Source organism: Sceloporus occidentalis, unplaced genomic scaffold (assembly GCF_023333645.1).
Source record: "Sceloporus occidentalis isolate IW3139 unplaced genomic scaffold, rSceOcc1.0.p SCAF_4, whole genome shotgun sequence".
Classification (NCBI taxonomy): Eukaryota; Metazoa; Chordata; class Lepidosauria; order Squamata; family Phrynosomatidae; genus Sceloporus; species Sceloporus occidentalis.
The window spans coordinates 156,772,448-156,800,396 of record NW_028316984.1 but is presented as its reverse complement, the minus strand read 5'-3'; the positions used below and the strand labels follow the sequence as shown (position 1 = coordinate 156,800,396).

The following is a 27,949-nucleotide window of genomic DNA, read 5'->3' as shown; positions in this document are numbered from 1 at the left end:
TTTAGCAACACATTAGTTTTAACTGGTAAGACAGAATTCCTACAGTTCCCTGATTTATCGCGCCATGTGAACCAAACTTATTATGTTTACTTTGTATATATTTATTTATAAATGTTCCAAATTTTCCTGTGTATTAACATTTTAACTTAGTAAAATATATCTATGTGGTAAGTAAGAATTGTTGTTTGGTTTAATTTTTTGTTTAATTTGATAATCTGTTTGTCTTATGAACTGTGAGGAAGAAGGAGTGAAAAGGAGAAATATGTTATTTCTCTGTTCAGTTTCTAAAAACAGGAATAGTAATATTTGTACATAGCCTCAGTTGTCTAGATTAAATTTCATTTTCTAGTCCACCAATAGATATACACTTGTCCCTCCACATCTGCGGCTTTGACTTTTGTAAATTTGATTATTCACAGATTTGATTATTCACAGGGTCCCACAGGGCTCTGTCCTGGGCCCAGTGCTATTCAACATCTTTATCAATGACTTGGATGACAGAATTGGGGGCATACTCATCAAATTTGCAGATGACACCAAATTAGAAGGAATAGCTAATACCCCAGAGGACAGGATCAAAATTCAAAATGACCTGAATAGACTAGAAAGCTGGACCAAAGCTAACAAAATGAAATTCAACATGGAGAAATGTAAGATACTGCACTTAGGGCAGAAAAATAAAATGCACAGATATAGGATCTGGCTGAATGAGACAACATGTGAAAGGGATCTGGGAGTCCAAGTAGACTACAAGTTGAACATGAGTCAATAGTGTGATGAGGCAGCTAAAAAGGCCAATGCAATTTTAGGCTGCATCAATAAAAGTATAGTTTCTAGATCAAGACAAGTAATAGTGCCACTCTATTCTGCTTTGGTCAGGCCCCACCTGGAATATTGTGTCCAGTTCTGGGCACCACAATTCAAAAAGGACATTGAGAAACTGGAGTGTGTCCAAAGGAGGGCGACTAAAATGGTGAAGGGTCTGGAAACCATGCCCTATGAGGAATGACTTAGGGAGCTGGGGATGTTTAGCCTGGAGAAAAGAAGGTTAAAAGGTGATATGATATGATATTCTCTCTAGGAATATCTAGGTTCTCCAGCACAACTCTAAGATCAACTTTAACCAAAAGGCAAACAGAAGGACCTAGAAATTCAACACTCCAATTCTGTGGTCAACATTTGGCAGATGTTGACCACAGAGTTGCACTGGAGGATCTAGAAATTTATAGAGAAGTGTTCTCTCAGGTAAAAACATACTGTTTTTGTTATTTGCTGTTTTTCTACATTCACAGGAGTCTTGTCCCCCTAACCCTAGTGAATGTAGAGGGACAAGTGTAGATGTTGTGCACACAAATAGATTTCTCTGTTTGTAATCATGGTTATTCTCTTAGATCAAACATTTATTTCTGTTAATGGAAAGCAATTGTGAACATGAAAACGCCTGCTTCTCTGTGAAGTCAAAGGCTTTCATGGCTGGCATCCATAGTTTTTTGTGGGTTTTTCGGGCTATGTGGCCATACCTCTCTGCTTCCCGGTTCCTGATCTTAAGCAGTTTCCTCATTTTTTGTACCGTATAGTATGGTACAAATGGCTTCTCATTTCTCCTGTACAATTGGCGGGGGGGTGGGGGGGGCTAGATAGGAGAAGTACAGAGAGGAGTGAGGAAGTATTCTATTCACATTATAGAAATAACAATACAAGACTTTATCTGTGATCACTGGAACATGGTTTTAAATTCATTTGTTTAGTACAGATGTTAATCTAATGACTTGTAGATAAGGTGTAATATACTATAGAAAATGACTGATAATTTTTATCTTTTTTTCCCCAGATGCCCCCCTCGCACTTTTTTGCCAGCACTGTGCAAAATTTTTCTTGATGAAAGTGCTCCTGACAATGTATTGGAGGTAACTGCCCGTGCCATAACATATTATTTGGATGTATCAGCAGAATGCACCCGAAGGATTGTAGGAGTGGATGGTGCTATCAAAGCACTTTGTAATCGTTTAGTAGTTGTTGAACTTAACAACAGAACTAGCAGGGACTTGGCTGAACAGTGTGTGAAGGTACGTTTTCACTAATTTTCCTCTGCTAAAAAACCAGTTTCATAAAGTATGATTATAATAATAGTGTTGTTGGAGGGCTGAGATTTAGTTGTTGTAAGTTTTTTTGGCTTTCTGTACCATCAAAACCAATACAACATCTAAAAAATAATTAACGTATCTCCAAACACCCTCAAGTAGATGCCTTGGGGGAAAGAAAAACTATCTTGCAAAACAGGATGTAATAAGAATGGTATATCAGGCATCATTACACATGATGTTTTTCTTAATCAAAATGATAATTAGTATAGGGCAAATCACATATACAGTCAGTTGCAGTATGCAGTGGCAGTATTTTAATTTTGTTCTGAATATACAGGTAAGGAAACACATGACGATGGAGAGGATTTCCCCCCCTGCATCCAAACTAGTTCTATGGCAAGATGAACTGGCATGAATTTGCATGGCAAAAATAGATGCAGGTTTTTACATTTAACCAGAGTTGGATTTTTAGACAGGAAACTTGTTAACAGGCACTGCTGTCTCATTTTCAGCTTGACTGAGAAACTTTAAGGATTTCAAAGTGTTTAATGTGGAATGTCTGTAGTTATTTCACAAAAGGGTTAACATTTCTGAACAAACACTGAGGTTTCTTTCATAATTTCTCATAGCTTGAAGAAAGACATTCCAGCTAGGCTCTCGAAAATCTATTAAAAGCCTCACACTTAACATATAGTGCCTAAATACTATTTTAGTCCTGACTAGAGTGCACCCACTGAATCCATTAGAGTTCTCTATGTATTCAACAATTGATTAACTGGGTCTAGTCTATCTGGGGCTAGCCAGTAGAATGCCAATAATAATCACCAAAATTGATCACATGTAATGCATTCACATCATGGTGGAGAGAGAGTGAGAGAACATCTCTCAACTTTTCGAATAAACCTAAACACATCAGAGGTCATGGCTATTTTTAAAAAAAGAGAAGAAACATAAATTTTATCTTCATATGTTTGCTGTCATCAGTGCTGCACTTCTGCATTGTCTTGTCCCACATCCTGCACACTGGCTGGGCACCTCTCCTCACAATCATTCAGTGGTCAGGGGAGGATGAAGGACTTTCAGGAGGAAGCTATCCAGCTCCAGGAAGATGATGTCATCCTTTGGGAGGACCAAGACGATGACCATTTTTTCTGCAGTCAGCTTCAGGAACTGAGTCCCTCATGCTGCCTGATAACTGCCTCAGTGTGGGGCGGGACACTCAATCCAAAAATAGGTAGCTGGCTCAGAGAAAGAATCGGAGCAGATGGAAGTGTTGCATTCTTTCATCTGGCATGACCAATAAACGTAGTATTTCACTAGTGGAATTCCATCCTCAGGGTTCTGATACTAAATAGAACTATTAAAGACTGTGAGACATCTTCCAGTAGAATTGCTAGATATATGGATTCATCCTTCTTGGCTTCAATCCTGTCCTCTGTCCACACCATGCTATGTTACCAACATGCAGCACCTGAGGACAGTTTTCTTAGGGCATTGAGCACTGATGGCTTTGTGTGGCACATAGCAGTTTGTAGCAAGGTAAAAAAGTTCAGATTTGATCCCATCAGACCAGCTGTCTCCTTGAGGAATTACCAATGTCCTCTTGATTACTTCTTTGAAGACTACTGCTTTCTCAAGATGGGGTTTTAGTTGAGCCATAATTTTTCCATTTTATAATAACTGATATCACAGTGCTCTAGCGAAGGTTAATCGTTTGGGATATTTTTAATAACCCAGTCTGACTGGTACTTCTTGCACAACTTTATTCCATCTTGTTTTGACACAACAAAATGTGGAGAGGTCAAAAGGATGTGCATTTGAAGGTCAGTGTATAGCTGCAAAGCACTGTATAAATTGGCTGTCACATAGTGAAACTAGAGAGTGCTAAAACTATATGTATGTTAGAGTTTGGCATACTTAATTAAGAATTATTTTGAAATATGTACAGTATTAAAGAGACATTAGTAAAGAATGGATTAAATAAAGTGTTAGCCATTCGCAGACCATTGGCTTCTACTTAGTCCCATTCATTTTAGTGGATCTGTGCACAATAGAACTGTGGCTCTTCCTCATTTTATAATTCATATGCCTTTCTCCAGTTACAATGCCATGAAAAATTTGAGTTATAAAAGCAAAATGCCTATGTTAATCTGATCGCTGATGCTAGTTCTAAAACTAGCTCCTAAACTGGGCACAATCTACTTAGATATTGATAATGCAGTATCTATTTTATGAAGGCTTTTTCCTATATAATGTTTTATTTTAGTGCACTGGTTATTTTTATTTTTATTTAATTCTGTTTTTTTTTCTTTAGTATATTTTCACACCAACAGTTTCTTTCAGGGTTTTATTCTCAGATGTCTCCATCTGTTTTTATACATGTTCATGTTATCTTTGTGTCCTGCTGTCCTATTAGACAGCACAGTAGAGTTTCCTGTGTCTAGTGGCAGATGTAAAATGGAATGAATAATACAGTATTCAAAAATAAAAATTAATAATTATGGAAGAACAAGTAGGAATGTCCATCCATTTTGTTTAATTTTTTATCACATTTCTGCTTTCACTCCAGGTATTAGAACTCATCTGTACCCGTGAGTCTGGTGCTGTGTTTGAAGCTGGTGGGTTGAACTGCGTGTTGACATTTATTCGTGACAGTGGGCATCTAGTTCATAAAGATACTTTGCATTCTGCTATGGCTGTGGTATCCAGACTGTGTGGAAAAATGGAACCCCAGGATTCTTCTTTAGAAATTTGTGTTGAATCCCTCTCAAGTCTGTTAAAACATGAAGACCATCAGGTAAACTACTCAGAATTAATTTAGCACATTTAGTGCTGTGATTGTCAGAAATGTATGTAGTTTGGCACAAACTTAATGTCTTTTATAAAAATTACAAAGATTTTCATTATATTGAAACAATTCAGTTCAGATTGCGAATGTTAGCTAGTATAAATGAGTCGTGGTAAGGTTATTAAAATTATTTTCGGCAGATATACCATAGGATTATTAGTTTCAGTGTAAATGAGCTCACACATATTTGAGACAAAAACAAAAATGTTTACATTGTTACCATACTAAGCTTTTTAATGGCACTTGGAAGGGGTGGGATTGAGATTGATGGACTGTATACAAAAAATTCCTTCTGCAAGAGGTGTTAAATGAGGTGTTTTTCCATGGGAAGATGAGGCTTGTAAATCGGACTGGAGACGAAAGTAAATGGTGTTAAATGGGTTTTTTTTCCCCATGGGAAGAGGTGGCTTGCAAATCAGACTGGAAACCTCTTTCACAGAGAGAGAGAGAGAGAGAGAGAGAGAGAGAAATACATGCCTCAAGGCACCAAGAGTGGGGCATCAGGCTTGCTTGTTTTAGGACCTTTCTAAGCAGTACTTGTTACTGTATTGACCCGCATATAAGTCAACACAGGATTTTAGGGTCAATTTGGGGGCATAAATTACTCGACTTACAGTCGAGAATATATAGTACCTAAAATGTTTTGTTCATGTTTGGCAAGTTTTTATGCAGGTAATTTTGGAATACTGGTAATGTCCTTTTCCCCATCTGATTGTTTTTCTTTGGATGAATTAATATTAATTGCTTTACTACATTTACATCCTGTCATTCATCTATAGCTTTCAAGACAGTAAGCTTACCTTCCTGTTACATTTTATTTCAGTAACAATCTTTATATGGTGGTAGAAATGTAGTTCACATAGAATCACTCTATAGCCAAGTGGAGATTTAAATTTAGCCTGCATTGTTCATACACATGCACAGACATTCCTCACATTGGTTCTACAGTGAGAAAATATCCTTATGATAGTTTTTCTTTATTACCAATCTCTTAGTTGTTTACCTGTATGTGCTTCTTACAGCAAAGGTAATAGCTTCACATTAGCACTTGAAGGCTAACACACACACACATTTCCTGGCTTCAGAGTTCCCAGGGTGGATTGGACAAAAGCAATAAAATCAGAGAACAAAAATACAACAAAATTAAATAACAAAATATAGAAGAACTGAGAATTAAATAAGGAGGAGCAAGTGGGGGCAAGCGGCGGGCAAGAGGGAGCAAGGGGGGGCAATTGTCTATAGAAGCCTCAGAAACATGCATTTATATTAACATTTTTTAAAAAATCAGCAGATTTTTTTTGCGTGTCCTCCATTTTTTCCAATTAAAAAGTGTCCTCCATTTTAAATATTTGTCCTACATTTGTCCCGGTTTATTTATTTATTTAATTTACTTTTAAAAATATATTTAATTTTTTTGGGGGGGGGCTTCAGCCCCCCGAGTTGTCTGAGGGACAGCAACCCAGCCCCCGGGTCAAAAAGGTTGCCTACCCCTGACATAACGCATGTTTGACTTGTTACTAGAGAGATACTTTCTTTCCTTCTCATTAGAAGGAAACATGATTTCTGAGTTGCCTAATCCACTGCTGTTCAACATCTTTATCAGTCAGTGACTTGGATGATGGAATAGAGGGCATGCTTATCAGATTTGGAGATGGCAACTGTGAGGGCTCTCTAGGTGTCCCGCTGAGCTGGATGGAACCCATTGCTTACTACATCTTAGCAGTGCATTAGGACGTTGCTGGGTTATTCCACTGGTATTTGCAAACTCAGTGAAGAACTAGCCAAGCTATGATATGTGAAGAAGAGTGCAAGGAGGCAGAGTATTCTAAATAAAAGCTTTATTCTCACTGAAGAAGTTCTAGAACAAAAGGATATCACTACATGAAGGACCAGCTTACAAAGTTACATTTAGCCCAGCCAGAAAAATAAACCCAAAAACTTGACACTAAAAAGACTTGTACCTGTTCCTAACCTTACAATCAGGTGGGATTTATAGTCCTCAATGTTTCTGGGTAGCTGGGAGCCTGGCTCCATTATCCAACTTCACCAGTCTTCTCATGATCTGCTTCACAAAAGCCAAAGACAGAAGCCAGCAGACAGACAGATCCCCATGTTATCCAGAACTTTTTAAAACCTCCCCTCAGAAGCATCTCAAAGGTTTGCACTTCTCCCCAACTGCTAATTATCATTATTATTATTATTATTATTATTATTATTATTAACCTTTATTTATGAAGCGCTGTAAATTTACACAGCGCTGTACATACAATCTTTTTAGTTAGACGGTTCCCTACCCTCGGGCTTACAATCTAAAAAGACATGACACAGAAGGAGAAGGGAGTGGTGGCGGGAAAGGGTAAGAAGTCCAGCAGTTCCTCTCTACCTCTGAGGCCTGGACCAAGGCAGATGGACTGGAGGGAGGGCTTGGCTTCATAATGGATGGTTAATCTTCTTCCAGGGAAAATACATACTCTCAAGTAGGATAATACATATACAGTACATAGCAATACAGGAAATGGTTTGATAAACAGGCACCAAAAGAACATCAAATAGTAAGCGACAATTATGCAATGCCTGGGAAGGCTTCTCTGAACAGGATGGTTTTCAACTCCGTTGAACTAATCTCATTGGACAGTTGCCATCTCATCAGCAGTGATGTAAACCCTCATTAAAATGTTTTCATTGCTCAATATGTAGGTAAAATCTGTGTCCTTTTGGGTATGTATAACAACATGAAATCATCTGTCAATTCCAGGTTCAGACATATTGGCAAACCATGGTTAGAGCAAGCCAAAATTCGCAAGCTAGTAACACATCATGGCTTTTTTTTTTAAAAAAAGAACAAGACTTCATAAATTCTTCACAGATGTTTGCTGATGTTTAACAATGTATGTGCATTGCCTAGCATACCTAGAGGCTGCTGTATTAAATAATACATCAGGATGGACTTTTCAACATTTGTTGTTTGACCATTGCCATTATCTCACATTTTAAATTCAAAACTGGTTGTAATTTTCCTATTTTCATTCCACATAATTCCGCCAGAAAAGGACTGGTTGCTAGGAAAGATCATTCATACCTAGATAAGAAAGTACTTTAAGGTAGACTTATTTAAATTTTTGTTTCCATGTACAGGTATCCTGAATGATTGCAAAGATTTATTTTTTTTAATATGTTTCCTTTGAAATTGTAATCTGGCCATTTCATTCTAATCTATGATTTCCCCCCCCTCCAGGTTTCAGATGGTGCCCTGCGGTGTTTTGCCTCCCTAGCTGATAGATTTACACGTCGTGGGGTTGATCCAGCACCACTAGCTAAACATGGATTGACTGAAGAGCTATTATCCCGCATGGCTGCGGCAGGTGGCACAGCTTCGGGACCATCTTCAGCCTGCAAACCAGGCCGAAGCAGCACAGGGGCACCATCTACAACTGCAGACTCTAAATTGAGTAATCAGGTGTCAACTATTGTAAGCCTGTTATCAACACTCTGCAGAGGCTCTCCAGTAGTAACACATGTAAGAATTCTTTTGAACATTGTTTAGTATTAATATTTAACATTCTGAATTTTGTGGCATGAATTAGCTGGCCACATTTTGTGTAATAATAATAATAATAATAATAATAATAATAATAATATAAAATATGTACTTGTATCCCGCCTCTCCCATTTGAGGATTGAGGCAGGTATTTTTAAAATATTTTTGTCTTCTATTTTTATTAGTCTTCTAAAGATCAAGTATTAAAAATAGGTCTTAGTGCTATAAAAAATTATGTAGGTTTGTATTTTAAATTTTTTAAAGTATTGTCTTTTGCTGTTATACCTGAAGTTGAATTATATTTATTAAAATTCAGCTTTTTCATGTGGAGATGTAATCCTTTCTCATTGGATTTTCTAAAGTCCTGTATATTTTTATTGTTCAGACTTTTAATTATTTCCAGGATCTTCTAAGATCTGAGCTTCCAGATTCTATAGAGAGTGCATTGCAGGGTGATGAAAGATGTGTACTTGATACCATGCGTTTGGTAGATCTTCTTTTGGTGCTGCTGTTTGAAGGACGGAAAGCTTTGCCAAAGTCTAGTGCTGGATCCACAGGCAGAATCCCTGGCTTGCGTAGACTGGATAGCACTGGGGAGCGTTCCCATCGGCAGCTGATAGATTGCATCCGCAGCAAAGATACTGATGCCCTAATAGATGCCATTGACACAGGAGGTAGGCAAAAGATATTTGTTGGACTTCCAACAAATTTGGATTTGTTGGATATTTGCTGGACTAGCCAAATCTAGATAACTAGGTAATGACAGCTGGATGAAAAAGACCATGGGGTAAAGCAGTCATGAAGACACTAAAGAAACATGCTGCTTGGAGCTGACCAATAGTTTGCTTTCTGTCTTCAATACAATCACGGGATGAAAAAGTACGTGGTAGCATAGTGCATCAACAGAATTCTACCTGTAATAATTTTCTAGTTGATTTTAAACATTGTTTTTCTGTATAATGTAGCCCCTCCTATAAATAAAAACATTTGAAAAATTGTAGTACTTGAATGTCTTAAGCTGAAAAAAATGTTTAGAGGTTTGTTTGGGTGGAATGCTGAGACTTATTGTGCTCATTATATGATTGTAGCAACTGTATTGGGACTTGAGAATGTTTTTTCTTTCTTTCCAGCATTTGAAGTAAATTTTATGGATGATGTAGGACAGACACTCTTAAATTGGGCCTCTGCTTTTGGAACTCAAGAAATGGTAAACAAGAAAAAGAATGATGGTTCAATATTTTATTTTTATTCTTGCATTAAAGAAAATGTATAAAATAAAAATAAGCCATTTTTCTTCTGTGAACAGGTTGAATTTCTCTGTGAACGAGGTGCTGATGTTAATAGGGGTCAAAGGTCATCATCCTTACATTATGCAGCATGTTTTGGAAGGCCTCAGGTAGCAAAGGTAATTTTAATCGTATCCATTAATTCCATAATTTAATAAAACAAAAATTCAAATAAATTACTCTGATTTCAAAAAGCCCTTTCCTGCCTCAACAAATGTCTGCTACACCATTGAATGAATTCAGAAAATGTGAAGGGTGCAGAAAGAAGGAGGGTAAAGAATACTAATATTTCTTCTAATGAGACATGTTTGAATTTAGCATGAGTGCTATCTGGCTATAGTGTAAAAATACTAAAACCTGCGTTCTGTACTGAATGTGTACAAGATATTAAGTTCATATGATAGTGAGGAATGGCAATGATCTCCCTTTGGAATAGTTTTGTATTGTTTATATACAACTCAGAATCATAGAATGCATGCAGGCACATCCTCCCGGCATAGAATAAAGATATCATTCCATAGTTTCTGATTGAATGGAACCTTTGTGTTCTACTATGCTTTCTGAAACAACAAACCATGGTGTGGATTGTATCTGGTTTGGAGCAATCACTCAAAACAGAATGTTCTGGTTTGAATCAAATTAGTTCACTATGATGTCCAAGGGAAAAGGAATTGTGCCCCTGAGAACAGAAGTAAAGAGGAAACTTTTGTGACAGATCTTATTCACAGTATCCCAAATCTTAGTTCAGGGCAGAGGTGTACAACATGTGACTCCTAGGCTCTCCCAGTGTATCCCTGAAATTGGCAGAGCCCCACTCACTTTCCTCAAAGAAGAAAGCTTGTTCTCATAGATTACTGTTTTTTCTGATACTGTGTGCATGAGTGCTAGATCTCTGGAAGACAGGGAGAAGGGACTTTATCATCTGTGTGCATTGAGGAGTGTATATTTGTGCTAACATGTCTCTTGGGTCTGAGTCAACACTGACCATTTAAACTGAAAAGCTTCTGCATCTTCATTTTAGAGGAGTGTCTGCCTGTGGCTGATGTTCATGATGTTGAAATGCACAGGAGCACAACTCTTTCCTGACATCCAGTATCTTTGTGTGTGTGTGTGTGCCTGCCTGCCTGCCTTCAAATTGCCTGTTGACTTACGGTGACCCCATGTATTTTCTCGAGTTTTCTTAGACAAAGAATACTTAGATTTGGTCTTACCAGTTCCTTCCTCTGAAATTTAGCTTACAGTACCTGGTGTTCATTGACAGTCTCCTATTTAATTACATAGTAACTAGAGCTGACTCTGCTCATCTTCCAAGATCTGATGGGATCTGGTACTTTTAGGGTATTCAGGCCCCATGTATCCATACATTCTGGATTTTTGTTCTGCTGTTTTTGTAGGCAACTCTTTAAAATCTGTGTGTGTGTGTTTTTGTAGGAATGCAAGCCATACATTATTGACTAGTTCTTCAATTAAATAATTTTCATAATTAAACATTAATTTGTTTTAGACTCTCTTGCGTCATGGTGCCAATCCAGATTTGAGAGATGAGGATGGAAAGACTCCTTTGGACAAGGCTCGTGAAAGAGGACACAGTGAAGTAGTGGCCATTCTCCAATCTCCTGGTTAGTATAAAGTGTCACCTATCTAATTTTCTTAAGAATAAATCAGTGATTTAATTTAAATATGAGAAGAACTCCACCTCTTTGTTAGGCTAGCATTTACTTTAAAAACCAGCAGTTTCACTGCTGAAATGTTGAGATGTTCAGTTGTGTTGCTGTGTAAATTTTTCTTGTTCAGGTAAATAAAATGAAGTCTCTCTGCCTTTACATTGACTACTTCAGAACAGAGACTGAACCACTGTATATACTTGACTGTAAGTTGCGAAATTTATGCCCCAAAATGGACTCCAGAATCATGGATAGTTTTGTATATGGGGCAATAAGTTACTACTGCTTGTAAAGTTCCTAAAAGAAGTGCCCACTTTCCTCTGTAGCCAGGGCTCTTTAAACAGCTCCCCATTTGAGTCCTGGCATGCTCTTCTCTCTCTCTCTTTCTCTCTCTCTCTCTCTCTGGGTTATCCCTCAGTCTTTCCTCACAGCCAGAGCTAACAAACAGATGCTGAGGCAAGGGACAGAGAGAGAGTATGCCCATGTCTGTATCTCCTTTTGCAAGCCACGAGCCTTGGAAATTCTGAGGTTAAGGGCAGAGAGAAAGAGAGAGGTCTGTACCCCGTTTTGCAAGCCATGAGCCTTAGAAATCCTGGGGGTGAAGGGCAGAGAGAGAAAGAGAGAGGTCTGTACCCTGATTTGCAAGTCATGAGCCTTGGAGGTGCTTTTGGTAACGGGAAGAGAGGACGGGTTTGACCCTGTTTTGCAAGCCATGAGCCTGGAAATGCTGGTGGTAAAAGGAAGAGAGAGAGCAAGCCCAGGCTTGTTTCCCCATTTTCCATGGCAAGACTATGACCCTTGGGAGAGGTCCAGAGAAGGAGATGTAGGGAGGGAAGTGGTGCTTTGTTTCCCCCTTTAGAGCTTTTGTAACATGCTCCAATGTTTGACCCTTGACTTATCCATGGGTCATATAAAAATCCATTATTTTGGCCCTCAAAACTGCCCTCGACTTATACATGAGGTCGACTTATACACAAATATATTTTGTAATGTATTTTCACCCAGAAGTGACATTTACATGTGTTCAATTGTGGTAAAAGAATTTAAGTCTTTGGTGTACTCTCAGATTTTTTGTGTTACATTAAATGAATTAAATGAAGACACTACTTTACTGCAACAGCTTCACTGGCAACCACTCTGTTCCTGGGCACAGGGCAAAGTGCTGGTGATGAGCTATGAAGGACTTGTACCCAGGCCATTGGAAACCTTACCAGGTTTTGAGATCGCTAGGGAATGGTCCTCCACTCTCAGCATCTTTGGGAAAGAGCGAGAAGGCTTTCTCAGTGGCTGTTCCATGCTTTGGAACTCTTCTATGGGAGGCTAGGCTGGGTCCTTGCCTGTTGTCTATCTGCCAGCAGTTAAGGATTTTGATTTAGGCAGGTTTGGGGCAATTGATTGACTTTGTTTTCTTAGGGATCTGTTTTGTAATTGTTGTAAATTGTGCTTTAATTCTGTTCTAGTAGCTGACATTGTTGTGGGTTTTGATTGTGTTGTTTTATCCAGTATTACTATTAGCTCCCATCTTGGGAAGAAGGTGCCAAATTAATTAATTAATTAGCAAATACTAAATATGTCAGTACAGCTAGACAGGGCGGTGTCTAGTCTCAGCTCTTTCTAAAGCTGCACATGCTGCCATTGGCAGTGGCATGATTAGGCAAGTGCTAAACTGCAGCCTTTCTGTAAGAAGATTTGAAAAAATGCTGTGACTATTTTTATAGCTACTTTATTCTATTTTGGGATAGGAAGTATAACTTTCTTGCTTAGTCTTTCCCTAATGCCTTAAATGACTAGCATAGGTGACAGATGATCCTTCAGAGGAGAAAGTTCCACACATAGGGCTAAAGAATCTTGATTTCCTCATAGCTACCCAGTTCACTTTACCTGGAAGATGGCTTAGTAAGAGCTAAGTAAGAGTAAGAGTGCAGTTGTATGTATGGAAGCATGAAGACAGTATAAAAATGTCCTAACATTTGCGATTGTTGTAACTTCTGGATTTACTTTTGTGTAATTTCTAAAACTATAGGGAATGTACCTTCCCTCCCCTCAAATAAATGAAACTTAGAAAAGGAATAATCTTCCGAGTTCATTGAAAATAATTTGGATTTTATCTGAAAGATAACTTGTGTTGTTACAAGAAAAAATTAATAGTGGTATCTTAACTTGTAGGTGATTGGATGTGTCCAGTTAACAAGGGAGATGAAAAGAAGAAAAAAGATGCAAACAAAGATGAAGAAGAATCAAACGAGCCCAAAGGTGATCCAGAAATGGCACCAATATACTTGAAAAGACTATTGCCTGTGTTTGCACAAACATTTCAACAAACTATGCTGCCTTCAATAAGGTAAGAAGGAGGAAGATCTATGTGCATATATGGATTTGTGCACTGTAATTCACAGCAGGAGTATAATAATAAATAAATAATAAAATTTTTATTTATATCCCGCCCTTCTAAAAATCAGGGCGGCTTACAACATGGGTTAAAATACAATCAAAACACATCAAGACAAGAGTTAAAATACAAAACAGTAATCATACAGAAAAAAACCAACAAAAGCCCCATAGCCCATCCTCTTGGCCACGGAAGAGGAGGGAGGCCCACAGGATTTTATTCGGGGAATGCCTGTTGGAACAGGAAGGTCTTTAAATCCTTCCTGAATTGGGCCAGGGTGGTAGACGAGCGGAGCTCGGTGGGCAGCGTATTCCAAAGGGCTGGGGCAGCTGTGGAGAATGACCTCCGTGTAGTGGAGGCCAACCTAGCCCCAGGCACCTTCAGTAATTGTTGCCCAGACGTTCTGAGGGTGCGAGGCGGAATGTACGGGGAGAGGCGGTCCTTCAGGTATCCTGGGCCCAAGCCATTTAGGGCTTTATAGGTGATTACCAACGCCTTATATTGGGCTCGGAAGCGAATGGGCAGCCAATGGAGGTCTTTCAGAACCGGTGTTATATGGCTGGTCCTGGGAGCACCAGTGACCAGCCGGGCTGCCATGTTCTGCACCATTTGCAGCTTCCGAGTTTGGTATAAGGGTTGCCCCATGTAGAGTACATTGCAGAAATCCAGTCTCGAAGTTACCAGAGCATGTACAACAGTTTCTAGGTCCCTCTGGGCCAGGTATGGGCGCAGCTGGCGAATCAGCCGAAGCTGATAACAGGTGCTCCTGACCGTCACATTCACCTGAGCAGTCAGGTGAAGCGACGAGTCAAGGAGCACTCCCAGACTGCGCACGGAGTCCTTCACAGGGAGCGTGACCCCGTTCAGGACAGGTGGAACCACCGCCATTCCTGGACCAGGGGAACCTATCACTAGTACCTCCGTTTTCTCTGGATTCAATTTGAGTCGGTTTTCCCTCATCCAGCCCATTACTGACTCTAGACAGGCCACGAGAGGAGAGACGCCATCCCCGGTCACTGCATCAGTCGGAGACATAGAAAAGATAGACATAATGAAAAGACAGGCCAAAATAAAGCTGCTTCAGGTCACTTTGGAGGCATGCTATTTAAATGATGCATGCGTCCTAAGAGGCAGGAAGCTGCGCCAAAGCCACACTCCAGTCCTAAGGACTGGAACACAGCTTTGGTGCAGCTTCTGGCCTCTTAAGATGTGTGTGTCATTTAAATAGCATACCTCCAAAGTGACCCGAAGCAGCTTTATTTTGGCCTGTCTGTTTGGGCCCATAGTTTGCTAATTGTAAAAGTTTTACATTTTAAGAGAATTGCTACACAGGAGAAACTTGGGGGGGGGGGGCGGGGGGAGCAGAGCCCTGGATGATTCTTTTTAAAGAGTCGTAGGCCCTGGACAGACGGGCCCTTTCGCACGTCCTGACGACGTGCTAGGGTTGCCTCAGGGCGCTGTTTCCAGATGCCCCGCAACCCTAGGACGTCACCAGGATGTCATTGCTGCGCAGTGCTGCATACACAGTGCATGTAGTGATGATGTCACTGCTGCACGCCGTCCAGATGGGCGCGTATAGCAGTGATATGCTCGTGCTGCCGCAGGCAGTTTACAGCGGTGCTAAAAGGAGCTGCTTTTCAGCTCTCCTTTGCTTTCCGCATAGCCGCGCCACACAATTTAGTTGCTGCAGCACAGCTATGTGGAAAAGAGAGGCGGCCCCTGGCCGCGTCTTCCTGGCGGTCTGTACCCCGCCATAGAATCTCAGAGTTGGCAGAGACCACAAGGGCCATCCAATCCATCTCCCTGCTGTGCAAGAATCAAAGCACCCCCAGTAGATGGACATCCAGCCTCTGTTTATAAACCTCCAAAGAAGGCAGGGAGCATGTTCCACTGTCAAACAGGTCTTACTATCAGGAAGTTCTTTCTGATGTTGAAGTGAAATCTTTTCCTGTAGTTTGAATCCATTGCTCCAGGTCCTGTTCTCTGGAGCTGCAGAAAACAAGCTTTCTCCAGCATCAAAATGGCATCTGTTCTAATATTTAAACAGGGCTATCATATCACCTCTTAACTTTCTCCATGCTGAACATACCCAGCTCCCTAAGTCTCTCTTCTTAGAGCATGGTTTCCAGACATTTTACACAACAAAGTGAGAAAAATAAAATCACTAGCTATGCATGTACACATGCACACTGCTTTCTTCTAGAGTAGTGTGTTATTTTTAAAAAAAATAAAGAATGAGAGTAGTACAGCATAATTGACTGACAAGACTTTTTTGTGATTACTAAGCCTCTTCTGAGAGATGTTAAACACACAAAGGAGGGGGAAATGAAATAAAATATAGGTTCTACAGGCCTGGGTGTTGATCAGTTATATTCGTCCATGATACATGCAGGTGTGGCTGATTGTTTTACACATTGTAGAAGTGCATGGGTGGCAGTAGAAAAAAGGACTTCTGTAGTGAGGGACTCTTACTTTGGCCAGAGTCAGAACCTGATTCTAAGTGGAAGTAGTAAGAAATAAATAATCTCAGTTAACTTTTTAATCATTAGTTAATGTATATTTTAGCTTTTAATTGTTATAATACCATTTTTCTCTCTTTAAAGGAAAGCAAGTCTTGCTCTCATCAGAAAAATGATTCACTTTTGTTCAGAAGCTCTTCTGAAAGAAGTTTGTGATTCTGATGCTGGGCATAATCTGCCTACGGTGCTAGTGGAGATTACTGCAACTGTTCTTGATCAAGAGGTAATTGCTTGGATTTTCCTCCTCCCTCCCCATGGATGTAATTTTGCATCAGTTTAATATACACTCATCCCTTGACTTTCATGGCTTTGGTATTCACGAATTTGATTATTCACAAGTCCCTTGCCATTTGCATGTGCACTCCTCCTCTTCCCTCCCTCCCGGGCTTATCCCGTGGGAGCGAGGTGGAAAGCCCAGAAGGGAAGAAACAGCCAGGAAGGGTGCGCATGTGCTTCTCTTGCCCCTCCATCTATGCCTCAGACAGCTCAGGCCAGCTGTTTGAGGCATTGGAAGGGAGGTGGGAGACTAAGGTATCAGAAGAGGGGCAAGAGAAGTGTGCATGTGTGCGCGAGTCCCCTGCCTCTCTTCCAGTGCTTCAGACAGCTGTCCTGAGTTATCTGAGGCATTGGAAGAGGGGTGAGAGAAGCATGTGTGTGCAAGTCCCCCGCCTCCTTTCCAGTGCCTCAGACAGTGCTTGAGCTATCTGAGGCTTTGGAAGAGTGGCGAGAGGAGTGTGTTCCAATACTTCAGGTAGCTTCTTGAGCTATCTGATGCATTGGAAGAGAGGCGTGGGACTTGCGTGCGTGAGCACGATTCTCTCCCTCCTCCTATCCCTTATTCATGGATTTTCCACATTCGTGGGGGTCTTGTTCCTCTAACCCCCGCAAATGTGGAGGTATGACTGTACTTATTATATAAAAACGGTGAAGAATTAACACTGGTAATTCAGGACTACAGTAGAATTTCAGTCACTGAAAGTTTTAAAAATGAATAAAACTTATATTTTGAACAATATAGTTTGGAGATTTTTGTTTCTGGGGCAAGGGAATTGATTGGAGGTCATTTGTTGCCCATGTATGATACCTGTATTCTTGTGAAAGTTGTGATTGGTTATGTTTCCTTTATAGCGGATAAGAAATCTATTTTTGCTGTTTTATAATGTATGAAGTAGCCCTAACTCAGTTCATAGAGGAGTCAGCAAGTTTCTGGTGCCAAGCATCTTTCCTGCATGTTAGCTTGCCCTGACAGTCACTGTCACATGTATAGTAAGCTGCTTGGCAAAAAACTATATTAATATTTTCAATAATAATAATAATAATAATAGTAATAGTAATAAGACTGTAAGTTGTTGACTTTCACTTCAGAGTGGCTGGTGGTTACATTAAATTTACCTTAACTGTAAAACAAATACACACAAAGTTGTTGTTTGTATTTATTTTTACTTCTCTGTTACTTTTTCAGGATGATGATGATGGCCACTTACTAGCCTTACAGATCATAAGAGATTTGGTGGATAAAGGTGGTGACCTTTTCTTGGACCAGCTTGCTAGACTTGGAGTAATAAGTAAAGTGTCAACTTTGGCAGGACCATCTTCTGATGATGAAAATGAAGAAGAATCTAAACCAGAGAAAGTAAGAATAGATAACTTCAGTATTATGTGTAGAATCATGAGCTAATCAATATCAGCAGAATTGTCCCCAACAAGCTGGCTACTCATTTTAGCAACCTCAGAAGGATGCCAGGCTGACCCTGAGCCCCTGGCTGGTATTGAACTCACAACTTTGTGGTTTGTGAGTGAGTGGTTGCAGCACATGCATTTAACCATTGTACCTGTAAAGGAAAGACACTGAAAGAACAACTGATATAAGGTTTGCTTTTGGTATGATCAAAGTTTTTATAAAGTAAGATGGTTTCTTCAGACAGCAGATATTGTACATCAGGAAATGACAGCAAATTATTAGGTATTTAATTTTATATTTTAATATCAGGAGAAGGAGATGTCGTTTTAGGATTTTTCTGCCTCATGTACCATAACAACTTGGCATAGGTACTATGCTCATTGACTTAAGTGAGTGTAGGCCATTATTTGCTGCTCTGCCTAAGACAGCAAAATGTCTTTGGGCCTGTTCTGGGAAGAACAGTTAATTGAATACCACTCAGTGTATTTAACTACATTGTCTTGTTTTAGCAAATACAGTGTGCTACTGATTTCAAAAATTTGAAATCTACAGTAGTTCTACAGTGTATTCTAGCTATGCTGGAATAAATTTGTTTTTGGTTTAGAAGTCATAAAGCTGGCAAATGCTCTTTCTGAAAATCTCATATTTTCTGAGTTGTTTTATTAAAGGAAATCTTTATTTTTCTAGGTTAGATACATAATGAGAACAGATTCATCGATCCACATTTTATTTATCTTCCTAAACCATGATAGTTCAAAGTGTTTATTTAATTCCTCCATGGGCATGATCTCTCCCTGAGCTCTTCTGTTGATTTATTTATTGTTGTTTGGGCTTACTGCAATCCTGAGCAGTCCTCCTACATCTGCCTTTGCTAGTCTATTTGAGATATGTTGGACTATATTTCCTATCATCACTCTGATTTAATCCTGATGTTTGTTTTGAGATTTGTCATACCACTTGCTGGAATTCTGAGGACAGAGGCAAATATGTGGGCTATAGATAGTCACCATGAGTTTTCAATTAATGTTAGGTTTAAAAAAAGAAAATAAAGAAATTCTTTATACAAATAGTTTAAATTACTTTGGTTTACAGGAAGATGAACCTCAAGAAGATGCCAAAGAATTGCAACAGGGAAAACCGTATCACTGGAGAGACTGGTCAATCATTAGGGGAAGGGATTGCTTGTATATTTGGAGTGATGCTGCAGCCTTGGAACTTTCAAATGGTAGCAATGGATGGTTCAGATTTATCTTGGATGGAAAGCTAGCTACAATGTATTCCAGTGGGAGTCCTGAAGGAGGATCTGATAGTTCAGGTATAGTTTTGTTCTCAATTCATATTTTAAAGAGATCAGAATGTTGCATTTTACATATTTGATTTTGAGATGTTTTATTTTACAGGAATTGCCTCACTAAATAGTAAAGGATGTAAACAGGTGGAAGGTGGTCAGTTTCTTGTGATGCCTTTGTCAACTAGCATGTGACAGTAACTTACTACCTAGTAACTGTGTTCAGTGAACATCTTAGCTTCATTTTGTCTTCATCCCTTTCCATGCATACTAATATTAGTCAAACAGTCATTAAAGGCAATGTGTAGTGATAATAAATTGCATTCCAGGCAAAGCAAGTTGGAATGATGATGTGGCTTGCATCTAGCAGAATGAAATTGCATGTGTGTGAAAAGTTGTACAGCTTTCTCTGAGCTGAAAAGCTATGACAGACAATGAGCTAGAAGAGTTTCTTTTCTTTTCTTTTTTTGTTTTTATTTACTTAAGCCATCATAGTTTTTAAATATTGTGGGTATTGCTTGCTGTTTCCTTTTCAGTATTTTTTATATTTATATTAGTGCAACAACTAATACTTAAATAATAGTAAAATATAGAAATTGTGCAGTGAAATGTAGAATTGCTATATCCTGTTGAATATTAGACATTTTGATTCAAATTCTCAGGAAATGGCTTTTAGTTTTTCCAGTGATGGTATGCTGCAGGCTGGTTGTAGGGCTTAAATCTGAAGGTTTTCTGTTAACATTAAAGTGTTCTTTGTTATTAGGAAATTATTTAACTTCCTTGTTGTAATTATATCAATTTTCTTACTTGTATCGAAAGTTTACTGGAATATGCTGGCTATATTTCAGTTATTGTCATAACAGTTTTGAGCTGTTAAACCATAACCATTTATCTGTTTTCTACAATCAACTTTTGGCATCTCAGCAATTATAATGAATTTTTCAATTCATATTTTAAACTGATTAGGATGCTGAGCTGTGTATGGCCTAGAGAGCTGATAGAATAGCAGGGAAAAGAACCAAGTTTGAAATCAGACCTGAAAGCAGGAATGAAACAACAAGAGGTAGCCAAAAAGACAAAGTCAAAATGATTCTTTATACATGTAAATTTCAGGTGCCAGTTTTGCCAGACCTACCAGCTGAAGCCAGTTTCCTGTCTGTATAACTAAGAAAGACATCCTGACCCTTGGAGCTTTTTGATATGAAGCCATACATCAGGGTTTACAGGTTCATTGTAATAAGGACTCTTTGGGTAGACTCTGGCGTGGTACAGACCACCCAAAAAGGTTGGCTTCCCGGCGCCTGTTTTTCTGTCAAAGGGAAGCTGCAGCCGCCAAACTGCATGGCTTCCCGCCAGTGGAAAAAGAACCTGCAAAAAGTGGGTTCTTTTTAAGCCACGGCAGCAGTGTAACCAATGTGCCCTGGTGCACTGGTTACGCAAGCACCGCGCAGCACCGTGCGGATGCCACATGGCACTTGGGTAACAATGGCGGCGTCCATGTATACAGGGCGCCACCATTTTTACGCCCTCATCACCACATGCTAGGGTTGAGGGGCGTGTGGGTGGAGCGCCCCAAGGCAACCCTACCATGTGACGAGGACGTCGCAAAGGGCCAGTATGTACCGGCCTGAAGTTATCTTTTCCTGGGTTCACAGCGAATGCCAAATCAAGGACCTTTAGTCTTCGCTATTGTTTTCCTACTCCATTTTTTGCTGGGTAAGGGGATGCACACAGCTGTCTACCACAGCTGCACTACAATCCTGTGTTTCCCCATTGTTTTTGATGGGAAGCTCTCACCTCCATGCTGAGAGTTGGGTGAGTTTAGCAAATTCCTTTCCAATTCTTAGCAGGGAAAAATAATTAAGGATGTTCAGGTACTAAAGCGGGGCGCTCTGCTGTAACAACTGGTAGAAAGTATTCTGGAATAGGTTCCTGGGTAGCTCAGATGGATATCATGAAGTTAAGAAACCACTTCTTCCTGTTCTGTAAGATAACTCAGGGAGAACAAATGAGGAAAGAATACCCTTTTCCATTGTTCAGTGTTGTCCCTTTGTTGCTGTAAATACTTAGACTTGGGCTAGTAAATAATTACAGTTCTGTAACTATGTATCTAGTTTTAAATATTTTTCATAATGTAGGAAAAATATTTCTGATCACTCTTGGTCCTGTTTTTTAATCCCAAGGTATTCATTAATTTTGCTAATTAATTCAATTCTATAGGATTGATTTAATCACTCCAGGGTCTCAAAGGAGCAGAGGATTCATATTGTTCTATATATATGAGCTAAAAAGCTGGTGGCGACATGGACCAACTTATGTATTTTAACTCTTAAACAATGGCAGCCTTTAAACGATCCTCTTTGGAGAATATCAGGCTTCTGTTGAGATCTGAATTGGTGTATTCCTGTGTGGAAGTGCTTTGCTGCACCTGTATATCTTCATAGTGCCATTTTTTCATTGTGATGGCAGCTGTTCAAATGTGACACTCCTTTGGCAACCCCATTTCAAACAAATATGACTGCCATTCCATTGATATTACGGTCTATGACCAGCCCTAAATATCCAGTAGGTAATTAGGATTGACTGTGTAGCAAACTTCACTTAACCTCAATTAATGGAGGCTGTCCAATTAACCTCAATAGTATGATCGTCTGGAAACATATATCTTACCTTTATATGGTTGTAAACTTCTGCTTCTGCTCAGAGAAGTTATCATCTAAAAATGCTACAGTTAAATAGATAAATCTAAAACAAAATTTGCTGCAGAATTTTACCTCTGTGATGACAGAACCGGTATTTCTTTATAATGCTTTTGTGTCATTGGGATGGTAGCTGTTCATATGTGAAATTCATTTGTTGCAAAAAGTTATATAGTTTTTTGTGGGTTTTTTGGGCTATGTGGCTGTGTTCTGGAAAAGTTTATTCCTGACGTTTCACCAGTAGAATGAAGATGCCAGCCATGGATGCTGGCAAAATGCCAGGAATACACTCTTCCAGACCACAGCCACATCGCCCAAAACTTCCACAAAAAACTATGGTTTCAAGTCATGAAAGCCTTCAACATCACAATAATAATAATAATAATAATAATAATAATAATAATAATAATAATAATGTCTATGCAATACATATATAGAACATACCATATTAGCTTTGTGTGCTATTGCAGCAGATAACATTAATTCCAGATATTCCTTATGGTTGGCTGACAGCTATGTAATGCCCCTAGGATTCCATTCAATGTTTCCTTTTCTATTTTGTCTGCTCTCTTTGCTTTGATTTAAATGCTTCTCAAACCCTGAGAGTTTCTATAGACGTGTTCCTATTATTAGAAATGGAGTTGTAACTATGCAGTTTGGTTTATCAGAGTTGTATAAAATTAAATACACTTAAACTTTGTGTAATTGTTTCAAAAATTTGTACTTCTTAACATCAACCAATAGTCATTTTTCATTAAATTGTGATATAATGACCAATGTTGGATCTATCCTGAGAACTTGAATCTACAACTTACATTTGCATTAAATGCACAAATATGTTGCTTTTTGAATTTTTAAATATTAAGTCAAATACTAGTTAATTTGTTATTGTTTTTTAATACAGAAAGTCGAAGTGAATTTTTAGAGAAGTTACAGAGAGCTCGAAGCCAAGTGAAACCATCCACAACCAGCCAGCCAATTTTATCAGCCCCAGGACCTGCTAAACTCACAGTTGGGAATTGGTCTCTCACATGTCTAAAAGAGGGAGAAATTGCCATTCACAATTCAGATGGTCAGCAAGCTACAATATTAAAAGAAGATCTGCCAGGTTTTGTTTTTGAGTCCAATAGAGGAACCAAACATTCATTTACTGCTGAAACCTCTTTGGGTAAGTGTATAGTGAAGCATGACTAGGTAAAGACAGATATATATATATATATATATATATACACACACACACACACACACACACACACACACACACTTCTCTGGTTGATATGTTAGTCATATTTCAGTAATCTGTTATTTTCTGGGTGAGGAATGTTCTTGGTTTTAATGACTACTCAAAGCATACTTTTTGGTTTAATAAAGCAATAGCAATAGCATTTATATTTTTCTGTGCTGCTTAATAGTGAACTCAGCAGTCTCTAAGTGGTTAAAATGTGTAAACTAATTATCCCCAACAAACTGGGTAGTGGGTACTCATTTTACTGAGCTATGAAAGGATGGAAGGCTGATTCAAACTGGAGCCCTGGGGGCGAACTCCCAATATTGTGGCTACAGTACTGACATTTAACCACTGCACCATCTGGTTCCGTTAAACTGGTCTCACAGAGAAGGAGTACAGAAGTGGCTGAGCATATGTTAGATTCTTGATCCACCAATCTATGATTTGTTGGGCTGGAATTGTGATATCTTCATTGTGTGCCATTGTTGGAGTCATGCAGTAGCCTGACTTCTAACTTCCTTCCTTCCTTCCTTCCTTCCTTCCTTCCTTCCTTCCTTCCTTCCTTTGCAGGCTCAGAATTTGTGACTGGTTGGACTGGCAAAAGGGGCAGAAAGCTAAAATCCAAATTGGAAAAAACAAAACAAAAGGTTTGTATGTTTTGTTTTAAAAGCATTTTAGTGGGAAAGGTTTTGTGTTCCACTTCTTCTTGTAGTAGCTGTCTGCTGATTTGAAGTGATTCAGTTAATGTTTCAGGTATCTGTATGTTTTTAAGAGGGAATAGGAGTGGATGTTTGCTTTAGTTACAGCCATTCATCTAATTCTCTGTGAGATTGAAGGCACAGTCCACAAAACATGGGTAATACGTTGGCATGTAAGATTTATCCAGTATTTTGTGGATTTTCTCCCTGCACACTGCAGAGAATGAATGTTTACAATAAGTACCTCCTGCATGTTTATTATCAAACATGGGTGGGCCACCTTAGGCCCCAAGTCTGAGTCTATCCCTCTGCATTTCTCCACATGATTCCCCATTATACCATTGTTAGATGTTTTCTAAGATTTTGGATTTTTGAGAAGAGAAATGACTCTTCTAATGCTAGTAAAAGCTTTAAGTTAATACAGATAATATTTTGGACTACCTTTTTTACTTTGGTCACTGCTGAAATATGGTCCCAATAACTTATATGGAATTCAGCCTTTAGACTGAAAGATGTACCTGTTCCTGTTCTAGAGCACAGTGGGTTAGGGGCCTGGACTGCGTTTCCAAAAACCTTGGGGAGCTACAGTCCCTTTCATAGCTTCTGATTTTTTAAAAGCCCGCCCCCCCAGCAGATGCTTTCCAGTACTACATAGGAGGTGTATGGAGAGTTTCTATATCTTTTAGGCCACTCTGGACCTTTTTAGGTCCAAGAGAAAGCTTTTTGTGAGCCACTGTGGTATAGTGGTTTTAGTGTTGGACTAGGTCTTTGGGAGAGTGGGTTTCAAAACCCCAGTCAGCCGTGGAAACCCACTGGGTGGCCTTGGGCAAGTCACAGCCTCCAAGGACAACAAGCTCCTCCAAACAAATGTTGCCAAGAAAACCTACAGGGGACACCTTTGTTTCATAAGGAAACAACTTGGAAGTTAACCTTTGCTTCACTTCCAGTTGGGGGAGAAAGGCCCTCCTGAGTCTAAAATGCCCCTGGGGTCACATAGAGAAATTGTCCCCTCCATCTCCTAGGGGACCTTTTGGGACAAAAACATTATTTTATTTAAAAAAAACCTTGGTCCACAGACACGGATGCAAACCGGAGTTGCAGTTTGTATATCACACTGTTTTCTGCAAAATTTCTGTTCTGGGTCATGTTGTGGCTTTTGCTGATAGGAGACTTCAAGCAGGAGTAGTAACACAGCATATTGTAAGACAGGATTTTAGAAAATTTTATTTTATCATTATGTGCAGTTCACAGCCATTACATTTTATGCATTCTCACTCTTAATTAAGTGAAGTTTATTCAGTAACAACCATAAAACTCAGGACAATAATTTAATTAGGCTTGAAATGAATTAGTACAAATATGTATAACTTAATTCTGATTCATTCTCATTTTACAAACTATGTTCAGGTACGTACCATGGCAAGAGACCTGTATGATGACCACTTTAAAGCTGTTGAAAGCATGCCTAGAGGTGTAGTGGTAACACTGAGGAACATAGCAACACAATTAGAGTCTGCATGGGAGCTCCATACAAATAGACAGGCAAGTATCATCATCTACATGTTCATGATTAATATGATTGCTACTGTGGTGGCTTCATTTTACTTGCTGTAGTTTTCTTGGGTCCTAATCTGGGGATAGAAATGTATCAGCCAGTTCTGGATGGGGTTGCACTCCCCCTGAAAGACTTTGTTTGCAGTTTGGGAGTGTACCTGGATCTGTCCCTCCAAATGTAAGTTCAAATAGATGCAATGGTCAGGATTGCCTGTTAACAGCTTCAGTTGATACGCCAACTGGGTCCCTTCCTGGAATTGGAGGCCCTAAAGATGGTAGTGCATGTGCTGGTAACCTCAAGACTGGACTTTGCAATGTGCTCTATATTGGGCTACCTTTATACTAAGTCTGAGAACTCCAACAGATTCAGAATATGGCAGCTAGATCGATTACAGGTACATCTAGGAGCGATCACATTGCACCAGTCTTAAAATCACTTCACTGGCTGCCAATTAGTTTCCGAGTAAACGACAAAATATTGGTTATTACTTTTAAAGCACTACATGGTTTGGGTCCATCTTACCTACAGGATTATCTTCTCCCATACAGTCTGCCCAGTACACTCAGGTCCTCTGGGAAATGTTTGCTCAAACTGGCCAGGACTAGATTGGCAACAGTTTCCCAGGGGACCTTTTTGTCTGCTGCCCCCAGACTGTGAAATGAAGAGATTCAACAGCTGAAAATGCTGACAGCATTTAGAACAACATTAAAGACACATTTCTTCCAGCAGGCATACCCAGTCAGTTTTAAATTATGATTTATTAATCTGTATATTTTAAGGAATTTACTCATATGGGTGTATTTTAACTGTTTTATAGTATTGTATTTTAACTGTTAGTTGTATGTGTTTTGTTTTGTTTTGTTTTTCTTTTCTTTTTTAAATTGTGTTTTATATTTTGACATGTTGTACCATGTCTCAAGCCTTGAGGAGAGGTGGAAAACAAATAAAATGTATCATTATTATTATTATTATTATTATTATACATTGCCTTGGTTCTGACTTAAAAATAAATCCCACTGCTACTCATAGTGAGGTACTTACAAATTCTCCAAATTAATTTAGATACTTCCATGTGTTAACTATTACCTATACTGCTGATAGCTGTGCACCATGGTAAACATAGAGATGGACTATAGGAATAGAAATGGACAGACTATACATAGAGATGGACTATAGAAACTTGCTTTTGAAAGAGGAAGGCATTTAGGGGAAGGGGGAGATCTGCAGTCTTTTCCTGATATGTAAATAAAGTTTTCAACAACAAAAAAGGCTAAAAACGTTCCTGTAGTTTTTCTTTCTTTCTTTTTCCTTTCCTTTCTTTTTTAAACAAATACTGTGATGTTAATGGAAGCACCATTATCTCTTCCTTTATAGTTCATTGAGGGAGAAAACACTTGGCGAGATCTAATGAAGACTGCTCTGGAAAATTTAATTGTCCTACTGAAGGATGAAAACACAATATCGCCATATGAAATGTGCAGTAGTGGTTTGGTACAGGCACTTCTTACTGTATTGAATAATGTAAGTTTACTGCGGAGCCAGTGTGACACAGGATGTGGAAATGGGACTCCAGATCCCCACCCAGGCATTAAGTTCATGTGCCAGCCTTGGGACAGTTGTTTTCTGTCAGTTTAAGTGACCTTGTAGGATGGTTATCATAACAGAAGGAGGTGTAGGTCACACTGAGCAGTTTGGAGAAAAGGTGGGATAGAGAAGCATAGAAATAAGATTTTAAATTTTACTAGAGATTTCTCCTTAATATATTAACTGCAAGATCTGTATGGAGAGGCAACATAGTAATGGCTTGAATGTTGGACTATGACTCTGGAGAACAAGGTTTGAATCTCTGCTGAGCCGTGGAAACTCACTGAGTGACCTTGGGCAATTCCCACTCCCTCAGCCTCAGAGGAAGGCAAAGGTAAAGCCCACTGAACAAATCCTGCCAAGAAAACCCTGTTATAGGTTTGCCTCAAGGTCACCATAAGTTAGAAATGACTTGAAGGCACATGACAAGACATGTGTACCACATACCCCCATTTCTAATATACACAGGACAACAAATGTTCTTTTACATTATTTGACAACCTGTTGAAATCTAACACCTTCTCCCAAATGGCAGTCATAGGGAACTTCCCCAGGTCTGTAAAACATGGTGGAAGGGCTTGCAAACTTGCTTTCCCATGGCCATTAGAGAGAGTGAGGGACCTTTCTGAGAGTGAGGGATACACATATGCATATAGATATATGCACATGTACATGTTTTGAAAGTAGGGAATAGTACTGATCATACTGAGTGGTGGAATCCTTGAGCCCGCACATGTAGCCTATGGCTACACTTTGACCATTCCGGCTCTAGATAGTGCAGTAGACATAGATTAGAAGTAATGTCTTCTTCTTTTTGCACTGTAGTATCAAGAGGGTCAGAACAGTGATAGATATTCTTGATTTTATTTTCTACCATAGATTATTATT

The 27,949-nt window shown here is 39.2% G+C and overlaps 1 protein-coding gene across 14 annotated transcripts in view; it reads left to right on the top strand.

Annotated features, from left to right (window-relative positions):
* The window catches only part of HECTD1 (HECT domain E3 ubiquitin protein ligase 1), a 76,816-nt gene that overhangs the window by 11,865 nt on the left and 37,002 nt on the right, over window positions 1–27,949 (top strand). For 6 of the 14 annotated variants that reach the window (XM_089522064.1, XM_089522062.1, XM_089522067.1 and 3 more), the window contains exons 3-18: window positions 1,832–2,066; window positions 4,654–4,881; window positions 8,168–8,449; window positions 8,856–9,144; window positions 9,601–9,677; window positions 9,777–9,875; window positions 11,261–11,375; window positions 13,587–13,761; window positions 16,413–16,551; window positions 17,791–17,961; window positions 19,102–19,324; window positions 19,410–19,454; window positions 22,901–23,164; window positions 23,795–23,871; window positions 25,330–25,464; window positions 26,852–26,998. In XM_089522064.1, the coding sequence (XP_089378190.1) occupies window positions 1,832–2,066; window positions 4,654–4,881; window positions 8,168–8,449; window positions 8,856–9,144; window positions 9,601–9,677; window positions 9,777–9,875; window positions 11,261–11,375; window positions 13,587–13,761; window positions 16,413–16,551; window positions 17,791–17,961; window positions 19,102–19,324; window positions 19,410–19,454; window positions 22,901–23,164; window positions 23,795–23,871; window positions 25,330–25,464; window positions 26,852–26,998 (2,701 nt within the window). The remainder of the gene's footprint in view (window positions 1–1,831; window positions 2,067–4,653; window positions 4,882–8,167; window positions 8,450–8,855; window positions 9,145–9,600; window positions 9,678–9,776; window positions 9,876–11,260; window positions 11,376–13,586; window positions 13,762–16,412; window positions 16,552–17,790; window positions 17,962–19,101; window positions 19,325–19,409; window positions 19,455–22,900; window positions 23,165–23,794; window positions 23,872–25,329; window positions 25,465–26,851; window positions 26,999–27,949) is intronic. The other 8 variants (XM_089522075.1, XM_089522071.1, XM_089522074.1 and 5 more) reach the window with 3 other exon arrangements.